General features: G+C 36.7%; 1 protein-coding gene across 4 annotated transcripts in view; it reads right to left on the bottom strand.

The window, feature by feature from the left end:
- Positions 1-4,295: 4,295 nt before the first annotated feature.
- LOC107688206 (DNA-binding protein SATB1) overlaps positions 4,296-22,213 on the bottom strand; it is a 60,643-nt gene continuing 42,725 nt past the window's right edge. For all 4 annotated transcript variants that reach the window (XM_016485813.1, XM_016485812.1, XM_016485815.1 and 1 more), the window contains 2 exons: positions 8,018-8,224; positions 4,296-5,204 (listed from right to left, as the gene is read on the bottom strand). In XM_016485813.1, coding sequence (XP_016341299.1) covers positions 4,647-5,204; positions 8,018-8,224 — 765 coding nt within the window. In that variant the 3' untranslated portion in view covers positions 4,296-4,646. The remainder of the gene's footprint in view (positions 5,205-8,017; positions 8,225-22,213) is intronic.

Raw genomic sequence — 22,213 nt, 5'->3', positions numbered from 1 at the left:
CAAACGCAAATGCTTTGCGTTTGTAATTTGTTATTTTGTTTTCAGAATTGTGATTTGTTTTGCACTTCACGGCCACCGTAGCGCAGTCATATCTGACTATAATGTCATATAGCCTATAACACGCTCTCACAAGTTTATTTTAACATTTTGTGAGGAGTAACTTTTTCATATGTGTTTTCAACAACCAGATGCATTTACACTGGTCCAGTTTCGTCTGGAATGCGGCCCAGACCACCTCCTGAAGTGGTTTGAGCAATGGGATTTATATCCGTCTCGAATGCGTTTCGGAGGGCATTTACACCTGGTCTTTTCACGATCGGATAGCTATCCGATCAGACAGAACGCATGAAGTGACCAGGTGTAAACAGCCCCTTTGAGTCATTTCCGTGAATCAGTTCAGGGAATCCGTTTTAATGAATCGACTAAAAAACTGATTCAGTGATTCGTTTGCGTCATCACTAAAATATTCCCGAAGTCACCGTCAGTTCATGCATTATTTTAATTAAAATATATGTAGCCTACAGTACGTGAATATTGTTGGTTATTGCATTTTATATAGCTATATATAAATAAATAAAATAATTTACTTGTGTTCATTTAGGCCTAGTGAAAAATTAAGCCACTTGCAGCAAACAGCATACACACGCACAGCCTACATATAAAAAAAAGTAGAGAAAGAAAGAACGCTGAGCTAGTTTTTTCTTGCTTCGGCCAATGCATGCTGTCACCCATGTCAGAAATCACTGGCTTATCACTGTAAATAGAGTGTGAATGCTTCTTTAGGAGGTAGCCTATCATAATCCCAGAATGTATTTTGATGAAAAAGTCCTTATCAGATGGCCAAAAGTGTAGTTAAAAATAGTTCAGTCTAACCAAATTCTTGTTTTATATCTAGCCTGTCAGTGTGTAATATTGAAATCATTTGTGAGTTTCCTGTGCATTTGAGTCATTTGTAGAATCTGCCATATGCCTAATTTCACTTGATGCACTGATAAATTCTTCACAAAAAGACCAAAAACATTTGTTAAGAAAGTACATGGGCAACATGAACTCAATATTGAGCCCATATCACACCTTCTGTGGCCTCCGTGTCTATAAAGAAAACCAACAGCCGGGGTGCTGGAGTTAGTGAACGGAGTGCCATAAGCCAGAGAACTTATTTTCACAGAGCAGTTCCATAAAGATCACATCATAATACCTTTTATTAGTGTTTCTGCTGCATTTCCTGTTTGATTTACTGCGCAGTCCCAAAGGGCTGATGGGTGATTGTTGCATACTCCCACTATGAGGCAAAACCTGCCATTATCGTGTCAACCTGTTGAGTCTTCATTTATTCTCCAGGTAAAATATTGAGTTGAGTATTCTCAAAGCATGGTTTTGATCGGAAAAGCATACTAACATACTATTCTTTCTGCAGTATGTAGTATGTATACTGTAGGCTACATATGCTAAATTCCTGCATGCAAATTCCAAGATGTCATCCACCATGTTTAACATCTGGACTACCTAATACAGTTTTTTTTTTTTTTTAAACACAAAATTGGGAAAAAGGGTAATGTGTCTTTTTTTATAATGTAATAATAATAATACAATAATAATACACAGAGTATATTTTGTGTTGTATTCATACTTGTGACAGAAAATAAATATCACAAGTATCTGAAAATAAAATTAAAAACTTAATAAATATGATTTTTTGAAATGAATAGTATTATGTTAATTTTTCTTTTTTTTTTTAATATGCTCATATTTATATTTTTAGTTTGTTAATTTAGTACTTCAATTTGAACTAAATGAAAATGAGAAAAATTACCTTGGCAACTAGCTTTTTTTTTATATATATATATTTATTTTCATATTCATATTATTGTTTGATAGTACGACATAGTAGTGTTTGTTTCAAAGATTTATATGCAGATTTGTTTTTGCTATTAATATACATTTTAATGTGGTGTAATGTTCTGAAATCAAAACATTAATTGGTTTTTAGGGTTTGTAGTGAAAAAATATATAGTATATTAAGAACATTCAAGTGATCTTATCAGATTCATTTCAAAGTTGAAATTTTATGATCTAAAATACAAACAGGAGAAGCTTGTCTGTCACTGGAACACATTTCAGTCGAGGGCCTCTATGGTGTAAGGAATTTTATTTAACATTTTCATGAAATTTGATACCTGCTAGTGTACAGTACACATTTAAATATTTAACTTCACATACTTTAAAAGAAAAAAAGTTATTTCCCCACTTGCAATAATAATGAACTGCTGTGAGTTCGACAACAAACGGTTGTGCTCAGTTTAGCAAACAACTCGCACAACTGCAAAATTGTGTATTTACCGTGTTTCATATATTACAGTTATGTACATAGGTACTCGCCTTCATCTCCTGCCACATGTATATGCATATACAGAGTTTCTAAGAAAAGCAAAACAAGTCATTTACTGTGCTGTACGTTGAATTGTTTTTAGAGCTATTTCCATTTAAACTTACCCTCATCCTGAAGTCAAAAGCAACAAAGTAGGTTATTTCTCCTTCCATCATCTCTAAAAAACGCCTGCAAACACCACAGTGATGTTTTCAGGCAACCCGTGATCACAGAGGTCACCGATGATTTACCTCCATATGGGCGAGACAGATTTCCATACCGTCTCAGAGCTTCACCTGGAGTTCGTAGGGAAGTCAAAGCACCTTCACAGCTTTACACCTCCAATCCCCGCAGATCAGCTCATTAACAGGGCCTTAACACCTGCCGTCTATTTACCCTTAAACACGCTTCTAATACGACTTCATCCCGCCTTCCGCCCGGGAGTTGGTTCCTCGCAGAAGAAGCGCTCGTCTGACTGGAATATTCTCGAATGCACATTAACGCAAAGATTCGGAGTACGATACAAACAGTTTAATTGTGTCATTAACAATCAGTAACCACTCCTAGTTAGAACATTTCTGCATAAAGAAACCGAGAAACACTTATAAAACAGTCAGTCGTAACAAAATAACTGGTGTTCTCATTGCAATAAACTCATAAAAAAGAACCACTTTTTTTTATACATCATATTTATACAGGAATAGCTTTGAATTGGGTCGTTAACCAAAGGAAGACACATTGCAAACATCGATTTCACACAAATTGCATATGTTTTTCTCTCTAAGGTGGTCTCTATAGGTTAGTCATTTACCTAAGCTTATTTGCATGATAGTAAAAATTGCATACAACATTAATTGTGAAGCTCGTAGCATGAGTTGCTTGACATACAGCACTTTTTTAGGCAACCGTTAAAGCACATTTTCCATTTAAAACGTTAAGACACTTCTGATTTTACTGCCCATCAAAATTACAATTATAAATAGAAAAAGATCAGTAAAACGAAGAGCGCCGGGTGATGGAAACGTTCCCCAAACGTAACAACATCAGAACGCAAAATAAATAATGCGAGACGATGCTTGTGATTCACATTTGAAACTTTGGGAATCCAGGATTTTACAGTGACCAAAGTTTTGCAAAATAATCTTAACATCGGCAGTGCCATATAGTACAAGGCATTTGTTGGCATAGTTTCTTTAAGACTGTATACTTTTTTACAATTAATATATGTCTATATATATTTATATTTCTTCCAACCAAATAAGATTGAGCCGTTTTCCTTTTCCTGCAGGTCGTAGGGGGCAGGTAAACTGAGGGAAAACGGCTCAATCTTGGTAATCCAGAGACCGAGCCATCCTTTCTCTCTCTCTCTCTCTCTCTCTCTCTCTCAAAGAGAACTCGTTAGCCAGCAGTGCTCGACTCAGTACCTCATCATTAAGGCCTTTGTCTACCCCTCTTCTCCAATGTCATGCATTTTTTTCCTTAAAAAATCCAGTTAACATCACATACGTAAACATCAAAGTCTATCAAACTCCATTGACTTTCCTTTTTTTTAAATCAGTAGCTCAAAATCAGTGTAAAAACAACAGACAACAAGTGCAGTCAGCAACATACTGTTTGCTTGCAGGAATGGTTCACGCAAACATGAAAATTCTGTCAGAAAGTGACTTCCGAAGAACAGCCTGGCCGCTCTTTTCTATATAATGCAAGTGAATGAGAACTGGGGCCATCAACGCAGTTTGGATAACCAATTTGTGATATTTTTACTCTTAACGTGATATAAAATTACTCATACCATGGTATATTTGTTATGAATAATTTGTACTATTGGTCTTAGTCCATTAGGTTAATAAAAAAATAATAATTTAAAATAATAAAATCACAAAACCAAAAAAAAAAAAAAACCCTAAATAAAAAAAAATCATATTGTGATATATACCATTACCCTGTCATAAAATGACTTTCATAAAACTTATTTTATTGTGCCTTTGTGCATTTCGGAGCTTGACAGCCCAAGTCGCCATTCACTTGAAAGGAAACAACATTTTCATTTAGGAGTGAACTATTCCTTTAGGATTTTTCTTTTTACATTTCGTTTCGTTGTGCAGATTATTGAAATGATGCACGAGTCTTTACAGTGAAATAGTCCACGCTTTACAAAACTGTGAAAGTTAATCATCTCTGTATTATTCAGTCTCGTGTAAAAAGTCTTACAGTTTCGCTCATGGAACACAGACAAGAGTGAACGAGAATAACACCAGAAGCAAAAGAATGCCGTCCGTTACTCTTTGGCCTCCTGCTCAGTTTGGGCCTGTCTCATGGCGTGCGTTTCGTGCATCAGGTGCTCTTCCATTTTAATGGAGAACATGGTGCTGTTGGTCTGCACGCTCTCGTCCAGCTCGGTCAGCAGCTCGTCCCCCTTGAAGTCCGTCAGGCCCTCGTCCTTGTTGTTGTTGTTGGAGGGGAATGGCCCCAGGGGCGGCTCTTTCAGCTTGCCGGCGTGGTTGATGTAGAAGCGCTGGTTCTGGAAGAACTTGATGATGGTGTGTTTGGGCAGGTCCAGCTGTGCCGAGAGCGTGTGGATTGCCTCCTCGTCTGGATACAGGCCCACGTCCTGAATGAAACTCTGCAGGATGCCCAGCGCCTCCATGGAGATGCGGTTGCCTTGGCGGCTCTTGCAGCGGCTCTCGTCCTCGGTCTCGGCGGGCGAAGCCGCGGAGGGCTGCCGCGGGGGCAGCCGCGGTCCCGTCTGCTGCAGGGGATGCTGGGATAGAGGAGGCTGTGAGGGGTGCGGCAGGGGCAGCGGCACTTGGAGCTGAGAGGAAGGCTGTTGATGAGTCTGAGAGGGGCGAGAGACAAATATGCTACATGTCAAACTCTTAAAATACTTTTTCGTATCCAATCGCATAAGCTATTTTACAACAGTTCTGAATGTATCTGAACTCAAGCGTCCATTAATAATATTTTTTGCCATGATGTGCATTTATTTATTTGTTTGGAATAATTTGATCTATTGGTTGAAGTCCATTATTTTAATAAAACAAAAATAAAATATTTGTAGTGTCCAACCACATAACTTTTGAATGAATCCGAACTATACATTTACATTTTTTAAAAGTGTTTATTAATTTGAGATTGTTGCACTAATTTTAGACTTAATCATTTTTAGACTTTATTTGTCCTATTGGTTTGAGTAAAATAAAATAATAAACCTGCTACATGTCAAACTCAAGTTATGCTTTTCATGAGTCTATTTAAATAATGAAATAAAATGAGAAACATGCTAAATGTCCAACACAGGTTTCCCATTTTAAAATTCTTTCACATATCCAATTATAATGTTAGTTTTACTGTTGTCTTTTGTTATAAAGTTTAATAATTTGAAGTTTTGGCAATAATGTCAGAATTACTCATTTGCTAGGAATGAATCTATTAATTTATATATGTATTGGTTTTAGTTCATTACAATTATAAAATAAAATAGCTACAAGTTGTTTTTCCATGTTAAAATTCTTTCATATCCAATTAACAAGTTAGTTGATTTACAAAAGTTTTGAATGAGTCTTTCTCTTTTTGAATCAAAGTTACTCTTCTGAGTTTTATGTTTTGAACTTGTGTTTTATAATTTGACATTTTTCGCATTAAGTTCCTAAAATAATAAATGAAATAAATTAAAAAAATAAATAAATTTAAGTGTGAGAGAGAGAGAGAGAGACGGCCAGATGAAAAAGAAAAGTTTCTAGCTGAATTTCCAGCAAAAATAACCATATTGTGATATATGCCATTACCGTGCTATAAAATGACTCATATTATGATATATGATTTTGGTTACGTCACCCACCTCTAGCAATCAGATGTGCGGATTTTATAGCTTTACTGGTTCCTGTTAATGCTCGGCTGTTAACACGAATGTGAACTCTTTCATCAGAATATTCGCATAAAAAGTGCCGCTCTGTTGATTGCTTATCAAGCCCTATTCAAAAGCTGTTGCTTAACGTGGTAAATACAGCCTCAATATGTGGCAAGATCTCATCGCGAGAGATGTGCGGAGTGTGAGCGCTATCGGTGTCTGTGTTTAGGCCACTTTCACGTCGGTGTAAACATATGACACATTTGCTCTGAAATGCACCATTGTTTGCGAGTTTAGGCCATTGTAACCGGCAGCTGCTGTTTTCCATACACTATACAGACTGCTTTTCCTGGGACATTCCCAAGAGGAACGGGAACGCTTGATAACAGTTTTTGTAAATATGCCAGTCTCCTGATAACATATCAAAGACACTGGAATACAATGAGCAGAAATAAATGTACATGAGCATGATGCACAGAAGGATTTCTGTACATCTGACATGCGTTAAATTAATGTTGAAGTACAATTTTACATTTTGAAACATACTGATGCAGAAGTTTCTATCATAATGCTAAGGTGTTCCTATGATACCAAGTTCCCTCATTCAATGAAAGTCTATGGAATTAGCTTCACGTTGTGATTAAGATCTTTTTAACCATGGGAAAATCACAGTACTGTACGTAATCTCATGTTTTATGGCTTTATTATGCATGCATTTACAGTTGTATTTATTTAAATGCTTGATGACACTACAGTAAGGTCTTGACATTAGTCAATTCATTAGTTAACAAACTAACCAACCATGTGAAATATGTGCAAATGACAATTATTTTTCAGAGTTGCATAACTAAAAAAAAAAATACTACTTTAAAAGAAAATACTACTTCAGTCTTTCTAGTTCAAACTTTCATGTTTAATTCAATGTTTCTTGCCATATATATAATTATTTGTGCAATTTCTGAGTTAATTTTTTTTTTCTACACCAATTTTTTCAATGTAGTTGTAAATGCTGAAATGAACATGAACTAACATGCCGTGGAAGTATGTTCATTTTTAGTTTAATGTTAACTACTGTGGTTAACTAATGTTAATTAATGAAACCGTATTGTCAAGTGTAACCACATGTTTTAATAGACATCTGCACACCTCCAGCAGCCATGCACGTATCTCGTCGCCTTAAGTGGTGAAAATGGAAGTGAATAAATGTTTTTCTTCCCCGCCGCATGTTATTTTCTTGGAATGACCATATGCTTGCGAGTAAACAAAATAATATCTGATCAAACACGCAGCTGTAACCACAAGAACTGTGGGATTTTTGTGATTAAATATGGATTCGGAATAGTGATGAATTTATTCAAATAGCTAGCTGTCCTTAATATCTAAATGCAGACAAATTATGTTGCTAATGACTGTTTTGCTTACACAGCAGCGGAGCGCAAAATTACCAGCGTTTGAAAAAGTTCTACAGCACCTCCAAACTTCAAATGATCAAAACAGACTTAATTAGACACGTTTTTGGTAAAAATAAATAAGGCCTTACCATATGGTTACCATATGAAAACCATTTTGAAATGCCAGGAAAAATAACTCGAATACTACACTCTCAGGAAAAAAAGGTGCAAAAGCTGTCGCATTTAGTTACTAATATGTACACCTGAGGTACTAATGTGTACATTTAAGGTACTAAAATGCACTTTTTAGGTGTAAATAATGGAAAAAGGTGTTCCTTTTGAAAGGGTACCGGCCCACAGCTTTTGTACCTTTTTTTCAGAGTGTATATTGTGTGTGTTTGTGACACTGACCTGTAATGGGTCGGTGGGCATGTGCAGCAGGTGAGGAGGTCTGTCCACATGGTGCTGCGGTCCTCCGTTGCTCTCCTGCTCATATATAGCGTCACGTTCCACTTGGGACAAACTGAGGAACCGGCGGATCATGGACAGGTTCTCCCAGAGCGTGCGGTTCTCCGGAGACGGGTCCTCTTTCCAACGCAGCAATTCACAGAGCCAGCCCTGCAGGAGAACATGAAGACAACACATCAGATGTGAAAAGAAACAAGTCGACTTAACAAATTCCAGTTAAAATGAAAAAAACCTTCATGTTTCATGTCATGTATTCTAGGTTTCAAAGGTTTGGGGTTGGTCAGAAGTCTCTCATGCTCACCAAAGCTGCATTTATTTGATTAAAAATGTAATAAAAATTGTGAAATATTTTTACAATTTAAAATAACTGTATTCTATGTGAATATATTTTAAAATGTAATTTATTCCTGCCATTTGAATAGAATTTGAAATGTAATTTATTCCTGTGAGGCAAAGCTGAATTTTCAGCATCAGTGTCACATGATCCTTCAGAAATCATTCTGATTTGCAGCTCAAGAAACATTTCTGATTATTATCAATGTTGAAAACCGTTGTGCTGCTTAATATATCGGTGGAAATTGTTGCATATTTTTTTATTTCAGGATTCTTTCATGAATACAATGTTCAAAAGAACAGCATTTATTTAAAATAGAAATCTTTCTTTTGTCTTAACTGTCACTTTTGATCAATTTAATGCAATGAATAAAAGTATTACAAATCTTAATGGACTCAAACCTTTGAACAATTTTTTCCCCATTTTGTATTCATTGAACATTTTTCTTTTTTCTTATACGTCACATAGGGTGGAACATTACATAAAGAGTATAGTTATCATTTTAACATTACGCCTTCCCTACCCTACTGTTTAGAAGATAATTATTATATTTTGAGTTATACTATGCATGGCTGCAATGCAAAAACAAAACATTTATGTGAACGTAATCGCACAATCAATATTCATAAGTCAAACGAACAAGTTTAATAACTTCTCACGCAATACCTTCATAACTAATGCAGTAAACAAACAAAAATATGTACTGTGTATATGCTAAATATTATTGATTTTGTTTAGTTTGAGAGAGGAGTTTCTATCTGAAAAGTACTAGAAGAAGCATTAATGGATTGGTTAAGGAACTGGAACCATTAAATTCCTTATGATTCCCATTCCTAATATAAAGCGTGGTCAAATCCTAGTTTTAGGAAAAGAAAAGAGGAAAAGGGAGCTCTAGTGTGTGTTCCAGCAGTCGAGTCCTGGCACACTTACAAACGTGATGCCGTAATCTCCAGGCCAGTGTGTGGCAGCACCTTTCATTTCCACAGGATTACCCAGCACACACACACACACACACACACACGGAGCAGGAGCCAGAGTCACACCAGAGCGCTGCATGGCAAAGATAACTCAGCATTTCTGTTGTCCCATGTTCTTGCTCCTCCCAAACCCCATGTAAAACCCCAGAGAGCGAGCGAGTGAGAGAGGCTCATCACAGCTCACCTTGTTCCTCTGCCATGTTTATTGTCGCATTTTGCTTTATTTGCACACGTGGGGATTTGAGTCCTGTTCCTGCTGTGATGTCTGTAGCCCGACGCGCTTCAAACACGCACACACCTTATCGCAGCCATTAAGCGCACTATCGTAAAATAATCCTCAATCAAACATCTGTGGATAAAACGGCAAACAAATCCCACTGAGCCAAAGAACGAGCCACAAAAAAAAAAAAAATCAACATGCAACCAACCCGAAAAAAGTCAACAGAGGTATTAGCATTAATGCTGTTGCATTATAGAACAAAAACACAACAATAAACACTTTGCATTGGGCAGCCACACTGACAGTGTAATGCTCTCTGGGCCTTGAAGACCTGAAAAAGTGCTTGTATTTGTCCAATTGCATTGCTTCCACTGTCTTACCATAAACAGTGAGCGCTTGCACAGAGTAGAGTCAGCCTGGATACTGGAACGTTACTGGGATTTGGTTGGTCAAATCTGACAAACACTATAAAGGATATTGTATATTTTTGGAGAATATGGAGATAGGAAAACTAGTCATGTACAAATAACATGGACTATAGCTTGGCTAGTGATGGTAAAAATTGTTCAGAGGTTGCGTGCGCTTCATTAGTTCCCAGTTGCTTCATTAGGCATCAACTTTGTTTTAAAGTTCCTTCTAAAATCATTATGAGAAATAAAAACGACTAATCAGTCAACAGTTGACATACAGTAAGAGTAAAGAGCTATGAAAATGTGAGGTGAGATCTTCTGATTTTGGTATCTTGGCAAAACTGAGCACAGATTGAGAAATTCTTACAATCACCTTTGAAGCTCTAGACGAGAAATATATAAGAATATTGTGTTGTTTTATTTTTTTTTATTTATTACTATTTTTATGGGTACTGTGTGAATCACCAATAAACAAACAAACAAATAAATAAGGTCACATTTCACACTAAAAATTAAATTATAAAATCTTATATCTAAAATAAAATAGAAATTTAAGACTAATTTTATTTAAGCCAAATTTAGTCACATTTCAGATAAAATAAAATAATATTAAACATAATTTATTTTAAGACTAATTTAATTTACTTTTTCATCATAATTATTTTCAGGTGAAATATGACCTTAAAATGTTCTTGACAGATTTTGTGTGAGCTTCACCCATTTACAGCTCAACTTTAAGATTATGTCACCCAAACATCCATAAAGGCCGTGGACGGGTGGACAGGTCAAGTGGTACGTGAAGAGAGGGTCCAGGCAGCCCACCAGAGCCTCCATTGTGTTCGGGGTATAAATAGTAGTGGTACATTCTGATAAAAATATTTCTCTGGCGCACAATGGCTGAATTCATGCATAAGATTCACTCAACTAAGCAGGATACGGTGTGTCTATGCGTGTGAGGGCCGAGCGGTCACAAGCTGCCAATGAGACAAGCACAGGACGCTACTGTGAGAGAACAGCGTGGTGTTTATGTCCCTCGCCTGGACCCAGATGCCAGCGGACACATTAATAACCTTGGGATTGAGTTCAGGAGCCCCAGACAGTTGCGGTTTTCCACATCACAGTCACATGGCACCATCAACACCTTTTTATTATCTCATTTGCTTCTTATCATCCCCTCCGCTCACCCTGTTCTGCCAGGCCTCAGACTCCTGTGACGATACCCGTCTCAAATCACTTGGACCTCGATGTCGCCACCGGTCCCGAATCGGCCAACAGCTCCCCAGCATCACTGGGCCGCATCCCAGTTTGTATACTTCTACTACGCACTAAAAGTGTGTACTTGGTTAGCGATGATTGTCAAGCAAATACCTTCGAGAAAATAGTGTTGGAGATAAGTATTGGGCAAGGTTATTGGGAAATGTACTTGCTACGATATAAACTACCCATAATGAACAGTAGGAAGCTACTTTAAAGTTACAAACTAAAACAAAATTGAAGAGATTTAAGCGACAATATCTTACAGTCTTATCTAACAATCACATTTTATCTGGTACCAAAAATGATTTTGTACCTCTTGGTGAGGGTAATAGCATTAAACAGCATTGGAGCAGATCAATTTACACTACCAATACCACCAATAAAATAGAAAAAGAAAAAGAAAAAACGGTAAGAGAAAAAAAATGCAATTTTAATTTATATTTTTAATATAATTTATAAAAATATAAATAACTTATACAATTTTTAATTTATATTTTTTAAACCAAAAAAATAGGAAAAAAACAATATAAGTATTTAAGAAGTATTTAATTTAAATAACTAAAAACAGAGACATAAATATATCTGTATTGTAACATTTTTCTTAATTTTTTCTTAAATTTAAATTTTATTGTATTTTTAATTTTATTTTATTAATTTAAACACACACACACTATGTATAAATATGTGCACACAGTTGACAATTTTTGTTTTGATATTCTATTTAAATTTAATTTCAATAAATAATTAAAAACAAAGGAATTATTTATATGTGTAATTTTATTTTAGAGTTTATATTTCCTATATATGGCGAATATATACAAGTGTCCACAGCTGACGAACAGTACACCTCCGGACACCAATCCTAATTTTGCTTACTATAAAGTATGGAACTATATGAATTATGATGTCAGATCAGCTGGTCACGGCTGTCTCCAGATCAACGTTCTACGCCACGACTGTTCGCTTATCAGTCATCACATCGCTGGCTGCCATTCTCAAACAAGTCAGCAAGTTTCAGTGGAGATACGGCCCCTATAGACCTGAGGGCGTACCCAGGCTCCTCTATTAAACAAACACACAAACTCACGTGGACGCCTGTCAAAAACCGCAGTCTGGGGGCAGATGTTAAAGAACTATTCTTTCCATTTCGTTCTTTTCCATTGTTTTTAAATACAGATGCTAATCCATTGTTATGGCTTCAGTCTCGAGCGCGTTGAAGTAAAAACAAAAGCGAGAAACAAACAGCTTGATGTCAGGCAGAGGGCTGCAGTGTTCAACAGACAAAGCATTATTGTTTCCTGCTCTACCGCCCCTCTGGAATCTGGCACCGACTCAGCTTTAGCAGACAGTGTCATGCAGATCAATTCAAAAGATAATACAGTATGTTCAAACCTGTTTTCATCTGCGCGCCGGGCCCTAAGAGCGAACGTGTGTGGGGTTTGCGGATGTACGAGCGAAGGAATCGGAGCCGCCGCATGCGCGTCAAGTCCATCTGTTGGCTGAAATATATTAATGCGCTCGTGCAGCATATGTGAATCTTCTGCAACAATAAGCAAAAACAAAAAGGGGGCCAAAAATAGGACGAGAACGGACTCCCTTTTTGGATATCTTACTATGCAAATAGATCTGCTCCCAGTATTTATTCAAATGGTCTTGGCATGGAGGAAGAGAAAATGAGGCCAGTGCCCCAGATGAACTCTAAACACACAAAAACGCATCCGTTCTCCACAGATGTGGTCAAGCAAACACTCTACTGCCTTCATCCTTGGGCTACAAATATATTTAAGATGGGAATGCATTGCAAACACTGACAAACCTCCGAACTCAAGGGGGCGATAGAGAGAGTTTCCTTTTAAGCAATAAACAGCGAAGATTCTCCTCAACTGTTGCCATTGCTGTATTTAACCAAAACTAATCGTAGAAGAAGAGTAGAGAACAAACTTACTCAAGCAAGAAGTTATTCAGAGCATTTACTGTGTTGCACGTTCATATTTCTCACCACGTATTTAATGCTATAGAGTGACGTGTTCTGTCTTGTCTTGTTTGATTGCAACATGTATAGCGCTGTTTTTATGAAAAATTCCCCTTGGGGATCAATAATGCCTGTCTGTTTGTCTATCTATCTATCTGAGATCTCTAAGCAGAGACAAAAGGGTTGTAACAGTATGTGCTGAAAACCTGCTTTAACGACATGCATGACGCCATTAATATGTTCCTTGTGAGCTTTCTAGAAGTTATAATACACTTTGGCCCCAAAAAGGATTTGGATGCTTGAGCTGCATTTCAGAAGTGCATTGCATTAGAAAATAAAATATTAAAGCAAGTGTCATTTATTGTACATATTTTGCACTTTAAGTAAATTGCTAAAGTCAATAAAATATTAGAAATGCTTTTCAGCAGATGATTAAAGGATAGTGAACAAAAAAATGAGTTAAAAAGATCTAGCTGTATTTGATTGCAAATCACATTTGCTTGGTATTTTCTCAAAAAAAGTCTTTTTTTTAAATTGTGCAAGTCTGCAATACCTGCTCTGATGTAGTAAGAAATGGCCACCTACGTAAACTTAACTCACAAACAACTGCCCAAAAACAACTATAAATACTTGTACCTTGATACAATGTCAACAACTTTTTCTACAAAATTCTGCGAGGATAAAGCAGATCTGGTGGCCTGTAACTAGGTTAACTTTTTCAAGAGACCTGAAGGAAAACAAAAAACAAGCCCAACACAAAGTGTAAGTAGGTTGATCGCAACATAATTCAAACAAAGAGCCTGCAAGGAACCCTCGACACACAAGCAACCTATGAGAAAACGCTAGTCCATCAATTATAAGCGTGTGATTGAGATTTAATTCAAAGCTGGAGTTTAATTGCTAATATCAGAGAGTAATTAAGCAGATAAATCATGCCTGATCTTATTGAATTATAGATTAAAACAGCATAAAACCTGCAAATTGTACATGTCAGCTCCAACAGCACTCTTAATTAGCACAAGTTTGCTTTAAAACGGCACAAATATATCAAGTTGTTAACTTTTATGACAGAGGCTTTTGAAGCGTTTGAGGATGTTTGATGAATTGTTTTATTACGCAGGGACAGAGTGTCATTTTTTTGGGTAGTGTATATATATATATATATATATATATATAAAAACAATGAATACAATATTTATTATGTAAGTATATCTAGAAATATATCTTTAATATAATATATATTAATAATATATATGAACGTTTTTTTTTTTTTAAATAGAATACTCTACTTCAGAATATTCTGAATGAAGTACATGGATAACTTCTGATAATTTTACAATAATTTAAATGTATTGTTTGACTTTTTCCAATAAGCTATATACAAAAGAAAGGCCTGTATGTCCTTCAAAAATGCACCTTTTGTTTTGCACGCTTGCACGAAAGTCATGCAGAACAACGTGAGGGTGAGTAAAAGAAACCAAGCGTGCAATAATGGAACAAATGGACCAATTTATCTGGTCACTAATGTCCAAAAAGTTGCAAAAAACCAGAAGGAAGAGAGCAAAGAAGGGAAAGCACAGAGCAGGTCCGGTCCGCCTCTGTATGCCGTGGGCGAGCGGCGAGCAGAGCGGCGTCTGCCGCAGCCATTGGCTGCAGTTAAATTGAAATATTTCGCAGCGTGTGTCAGAAGCATGCAGAATGGTAATTATGACAGATCTGATTAAGCGGGCGAGTCGGGGGCCGGGCGAGGCGGCTCCGGGCTGCAGGTGCGACCTTGTGCATTCCTGCGTGTGTAAATAAAATTAATTACAAGCATGGGGGCGCGCGGCGCGTGACATCGCTACGTGCGGGGAGTCCCACGGGGGGGACCCTAATGGAATATTTTCCCAGAGTCTAATAATACAGTTGGTATTGACTTGAGGTAATTAGGGGGATCATTAAAGCCGCTTTTCCCGGCGTATTTGCCTGCCTGATCAGATTAGCGAGAATGGGCCTCAGAACAAGCCCTGTGTGGTCTGACAGAGGAGAGCGCGAGAAACCGGGCCACCTCTAACGCTACCTTACGTGCCGAGGAGAGAGAGAGAGAGAGAGCAGACAGATGGAGAACAAGCCAGAGAACCAGAAGACGGTCAACGAACGTGTTAAACGACAAGGAAAAAGCTTCGTTTGGAGGCGCACGCTGCGATAAATCATACGCGGAATTAATTTCCCAGACATCTGGGTCTCTGGTTCACGAATATTGTGTCTTTAATAATACAGGGGAACTGCAGCTGTTTCCCAGGCAACCTAATAACCAGGCAGCCAGATAAATAAATAAATCAATTAATAAACAGTCATGGCCCTATTTCCGCTCTCACAGGCCTGCCGCTCCCATCTGCCTCGCACACGCCCCTGGGAGGCAGCGAATTCATAACTGTAAACAAACAACTCTTCAAATTGAAGCACGATAATGAAAAATATATATTCTCTGTGAAATTATAGAGGCCGTCGGAACAGGAAGAGGGAGGACCGAACTTCCATAGAAGCGTAATTTCATTTGCATCTGGCTTTGGGTTCTCATGCCTTAATGAAAGTAAATGCAGACACGCGGCTGCAGACGATGCGTCTAGACCTGCCCTGGAAATACAGGCCAAATAAATGTGATTTAGGCCCCGCCCACAGGAACAGCTCAAACAGAGCTGATGAAATTAATAGCCAATAGACTGTAGTTTACATCACAGTCTACTTGCTAGTCAGACGCAGGTGTTATCAGGGGGAGGGAAGGACTCAATCTCAATTTTACTAGACAAAAATCTGCACGACACCCCTGAGTGCAAGGTGATGTCATCAATATTGCTGGTCTGTTTTCCTGGAAGAGAAAGACTGACGCTGTTGTTCAGACTGCAGGTTGCTATGATGATAAAATGCATAATACAATGTAATTATATCAAATAAACAACATAAAAATTTAAAACCACTTATTTTACACTATATTTGAAAATTTTTATAAATTACCTAGCCAAGTGGCCATAGTTATTATCTAGTGTGAACCAGGTCGATGTATAGTGGTTAATTACAAGTGTAAATGTTTGAATGAATGTAACTTCCGTAAAAATAAATAAATAAACAATATAAAATAAAATAATATATATATATATACACAGTATGTGTATAATGCTAATATTTTATAAATATTTAATTGGAAACTGGGAAATGGAAGACAATAAAAAGAAATATGCTGGAAAACTGGAAAAATGGAAAAAAATAAAAAAATCTATTCAAATTTCCTCAAATATTTGAAAAAAATGCTATGATTAGAATGTTTACTAAATGCTGGGTTTATTATGTTGGCAAGGCTGCGAAGTTGTTACAATTGGGATATACCAAAACTGTTAAATCAACCAATAAAACAGCCTCAAAACAGCTGCTTATCTGCAAATAGACGATATGTGACCCTGGACCGCAAAACCAGTCACAAGGGGCAATTTTTTGAAATTGATATCATCTGAAAAATGAATAAATATGCTTTCCATTGATGTATGGTTTGTTAGGATAGGACCATATTTGGCTGAGATACAACTATTTTTGTTATTTTGTAAGTTTTTATATATTTAGAGCAGGAATTTTACAAAATATCTTCATGGAACATGATCTTTATTTAATATCCTAATGATTTTTGACATAAAAGAAAAATTGCTAATTTTGACCCATACAATGTACAGTATTGTTGTCTATTGCAACAAATAGGCTATACCTGTGCAACTTATGACTGGTTTTGTGATCCAGGGTCACATATATCCTGCATTGAAGGAGGGAAGGAAGGAAATTCACCACTAGGAACCTCAACAGCTTGCGTTTCACCTCCAAAACCTCACGATTTCACATTGAACTCTGCATTGAATGTCAACAACAGCGAATAAACAGTTTATGTGTTTCTTTTTTTAGCTTACAAGCTGCAAAAACTGTGGTTTTTCTGTGGTGCAGGAGGAGAAATTAATTGAAATGCTACTCGGAATATAACTATATCGGTCAACCACCAGTTGAAATTACAATTGCAATTTTGTATTGATATACAGCCTATCCTGCACATTTTTAAATACCTCTCTCTCTCTCACTTTTTGCAGACCCACTGTTCCCCCCTAGAGAGCAGCGAGCCAGGCGCTCAGTGACAGATGGCACAGCCTCCTCTACCCCCCTTCTTTACACACACCGGCCTATCGCCTGCCCCCTGTACTGCAGCAGATCACTGACATTCTGTCTCATTAGAGCCCTGCTAATTACCACAGCCTCTTCCAGGAGCGAGAGAGAGACATACAGGCACAGAGAGAGAGAGAGACAGGTCACTCTAAGGGAATGGCTCTGGGTTCTAAAGGGCTTGTCATCTGACAACAGGGGCCGTGATTGTATTCACCATCAGAGGGTGTCAGCACAACTCCCATAATGCCCTTCTTCTCTCTATTCTCTCAGCCCCAGCAGAGCTCTGTGAATGCCAGTTCAGCGCTGTCATGTCTGTATTAGTGGTGTTTGCTCAGTCATACGTCACTTTCACTATTGCTCATATTCAAAATTAGGGAATTTAACAAACCTCTAAATCTACTCGACATGAAATCAAAACTGAACCTTTTTATGTAATATTACATGTTCCTGGTATTATTGTGAATGATTCATCAGTGCATGTTATTCCAAAATATTTGTTAAATATTTGTATGTATTTTCTCATTTTTAATCTTTAAATTAAACTGAAAACTATAAACGTTCTCTATTTCATCCTTTATTTATTTTTTACTGCTCCCTCCATATCCCTGGTTCTATTCTGAAGAACAGGAAGAGGGAGGACCGAACTTCCATATACAGTAGGAGCGTAATTTGATTTGCATTCGGCTTTGGGTTCTTGTGCCTTAATGAAAGCAAATGCAAAAGCGGAGCGGCAGACGATGAGTCTAGACCTGCCCTGGAAATATAGGTCAAATAAATGTGATTTAGGCCACACCTGCTCCTCAAACGCCCCGCCCACAGGAACAGCTCAAACACAGCTGATGGAATGAACAGCCAATAGACTGCAGTTTACATCACAGCCTACAGAGGCAGGTGTTATCAGGGGGAGGGAAGGTCTCAGTCTCAATTTTATTAGACAACAATCTGCACGACACCCCTGAGTGCAAGGTGATGTCATCAATATTGCTGGTCTGTTTTCCTGGAAGAGAAAGACTGACGCTGTTGTTCAGACTGCAGGTTGCTATGATGATAAAATGCATAATACAATGTAATTATATCAAATAAACAACATAAAAATTTAAAACCACTTATTTTACACTATATTTGAAAATTTTAATAAATTACCTAGCCAAGTGGCCATAGTTATTATCTAGTGTGAACCAGGTCGATGTATAGTGGTTAATTACAAGTGTAAATGTTTGAATGAATGTAACTTCCGTAAAAATAAATAAATAAACAATATAAAATAAAATAATATATATATATATACACAGTATGTGTATAATGCTAATATTTTATAAATATTTAATTGGAAACTGGGAAATGGAAGACAATAAAAAGAAATATGCTGGAAAACTGGAAAAATGGAAAAAAATAAAAAAATCTATTCAAATTTCCTCAAATATTTGAAAAAAATGCTATGATTAGAATGTTTACTAAATGCTGGGTTTATTATGTTGGCAAGGCTGCGAAGTTGTTACAATTGGGATATACCAAAACTGTTAAATCAACCAATAAAACAGCCTCAAAACAGCTGCTTATCTGCAAATAGACGATATGTGACCCTGGACCGCAAAACCAGTCACAAGGGGCAATTTTTTGAAATTGATATCATCTGAAAAATGAATAAATATGCTTTCCATTGATGTATGGTTTGTTAGGATAGGACCATATTTGGCTGAGATACAACTATTTTTGTTATTTTGTAAGTTTTTATATATTTAGAGCAGGAATTTTACAAAATATCTTCATGGAACATGATCTTTATTTAATATCCTAATGATTTTTGACATAAAAGAAAAATTGCTAATTTTGACCCATACAATGTACAGTATTGTTGTCTATTGCAACAAATAGGCTATACCTGTGCAACTTATGACTGGTTTTGTGATCCAGGGTCACATATATCCTGCATTGAAGGAGGGAAGGAAGGAAATTCACCACTAGGAACCTCAACAGCTTGCGTTTCACCTCCAAAACCTCACGATTTCACATTGAACTCTGCATTGAATGTCAACAACAGCGAATAAACAGTTTATGTGTTTCTTTTTTTAGCTTACAAGCTGCAAAAACTGTGGTTTTTCTGTGGTGCAGGAGGAGAAATTAATTGAAATGCTACTCGGAATATAACTATATCGGTCAACCACCAGTTGAAATTACAATTGCAATTTTGTATTGATATACAGCCTATCCTGCACATTTTTAAATACCTCTCTCTCTCTCACTTTTTGCAGACCCACTGTTCCCCCCTAGAGAGCAGCGAGCCAGGCGCTCAGTGACAGATGGCACAGCCTCCTCTACCCCCCTTCTTTACACACACCGGCCTATCGCCTGCCCCCTGTACTGCAAATAAAAAGTTACAAAGAGCAGCATTTGTTCAAAATATACATATTTTTTAACAATATACACTACCGTTCAAAAGTTTGGGGTCATTAATTACATTTTTTTTCTTTCAGAAATGAAGTGTTAAATTGATAAAAAGAGATAATAAAGACTCATATTGTTAAAAAGAGTTCTATTTTAAATAAATGCTGTTCTTTTTAATTTTATTCATCAAATAAGCCTGAAAAAAAAAGTATCACAGGTTCCCAAAAAACTATTATGCAGCACAACTGTTTCCAGCTCTGATAATAAAGCATCATATTAAAATGATTTCTGAAGGATCATGTGACACTGAAAGACTGGAGTAATGCTGCTGAAAATTCAGCTTTGCATCACAGGAATAAATTACATTTTAAAACATATTCTAATAGAAAGCAGCTATTTTAAACTGTAATAATATTTCACAATATTACTGATTTTACTGTATTTTTGGGCAAAGGAATGCAGCCTTGGTAAGCATAAAATACTTTTTTCAGAAAGAAGAAAAAAAAAAGTCTTACCATATCTTAACTCCTTAAAAATATCACTAGATTATGTAAGAAAATCAGTTATGAACAGCACTTCATGTTTACCTTAAATTACGTTCATAAATTGTGCCATATGGATGATGCTTCAAATAAAACCTACAATTGGACAGGCGAAAATATCCTGCACTGCAGGAGGGAAGGAAGGAAATTTACCATTAGGAACCTCAACAGCTTGTGTTTCACCTCCAAAATGTCACGATTTCACGAACTCTGCACTCGACGTCAACGAGAGCGTACAAATAAACAATTTATATGTTTCTTTTTCAGTTTACAAGCTGCAGAAACGGTGGTTTTTCTGTGGTGCAGGAGGAGAAATTAATTGAAATGCTACTCGGAATATGAAAGTGCCACCAAATAGATAAAGCCTGGCACTCACATCCTGTATGGATGTGTGCCCAGAGAGGGGGACGGCATGGCGCCGATCCAGTACCCATCCCCCAATAAACAGCACACACACACACAGACACTCATTTACACCACAGCCGTACACGCGGCCACATGAGTAATCAGGTACACACACTCACACACACATGCGACGGTTCTCTTTAACCCCCTCAAACTACTGTTAACGGCTTTGAAAGCCCAGGGGACGAGCGCTGCGCCTCCCATCTCCATGGCTCTTGTTGAGGGTAGAGCTGGGCCAAGCCTGGAGCCCCATGGCTGCGGAAGCCAAACCCGTGGCCTGTGCCAGATCTCTAGCGTGTGCAGCGGCCAGTGCTGCTGCAGTCTACCTCCGCTACGGATGAGGATTCCTGCACTGATGGACGCGCCAATTAATCCGACACGCCACGGAAGATAACCATACGGCAAAACGCCTCCCACCACACACCGTCCAGGGCCCCGAGGTCCTTCAGCCAGGCAGGGGGCGAGAGGGACAGACACAAACACAGTCCATTTACTAACATTAGTTAACTATATTTGAACTAATTGTGAAAATACTTTATTTATTAATCTTAAAATCAAAAGTTGTATCTGTTAATATTATTTAATGTGCATAAGCTAACATTAGGGCCCTATAAAATCTATTCAGTTTTGTTTGTTTATTTATTTACTTCCTATTATATTATATTATATTATATTATATTATATTATATTATATTATATTATTGTCTTTTAAAATGTAAACCAAATGCAATTATCAATCAAATGAAATTATGAAATCTGGTTTATTTTTCCCAAACTCAGTTTTATTTTTTTCCCAAATTCTGTGTTTTCAGGTTCAGTTTTTGATTTGATTTAATACAAATGTATTATTTAAAACTGTTGTAATTAAATGAGCGCATAAAACTTTATTGATTTAACTGATATTTTAAATGTAATCAAATGAAATTATGCAATCTCTTTTTTTTCCCCCAAATTCAATTTAATTTTTTCCCAAATTATGTTTTCAGTTTAATTTTTTTCTGAATTCTGTTATGATTTAATACAAATTCAAATAAAAACAAAAACGGTGATAATCACATGAATCCATAAAACTTTAAAAATGTCATTGATCTTTTAAAAAATGTAATCAAATAAAATTGTCTATGATTGTGTGATAGTCCTCAACAAATAATGTTTTAATAACTATATTATTGTTGTTATTACTTTTAGAAGTACATTCTACTCTACAATACATTTCTGTCATAATTTCTTCAAATTAAGCCAAACTTATATTTTGGCAGGTTGTGGTAAAACTTTGAGTTTTAGTTCATGCATTAACTAACAGAAACTTACTGTAAAGTGTTACCCAGTTTGTCATCCTACTTAGTTCAGAAATCATAAATTGTACTTCAATCAGAATGCATTTCATAATTTTTTTCTTTGCCATTTTACATTCTAAAAAGACAAGAGACAAGACAAAAAAATCATTCGTATATTGTTTTG

This window comes from Sinocyclocheilus anshuiensis, unplaced genomic scaffold (assembly GCF_001515605.1).
Source record: "Sinocyclocheilus anshuiensis isolate Anshui unplaced genomic scaffold, SAMN03320099.WGS_v1.1 scaffold1162, whole genome shotgun sequence".
NCBI classification, from domain to species: domain Eukaryota; kingdom Metazoa; phylum Chordata; class Actinopteri; order Cypriniformes; family Cyprinidae; genus Sinocyclocheilus; species Sinocyclocheilus anshuiensis.
This window is presented reverse-complemented; position numbering and strand designations above follow the sequence as displayed.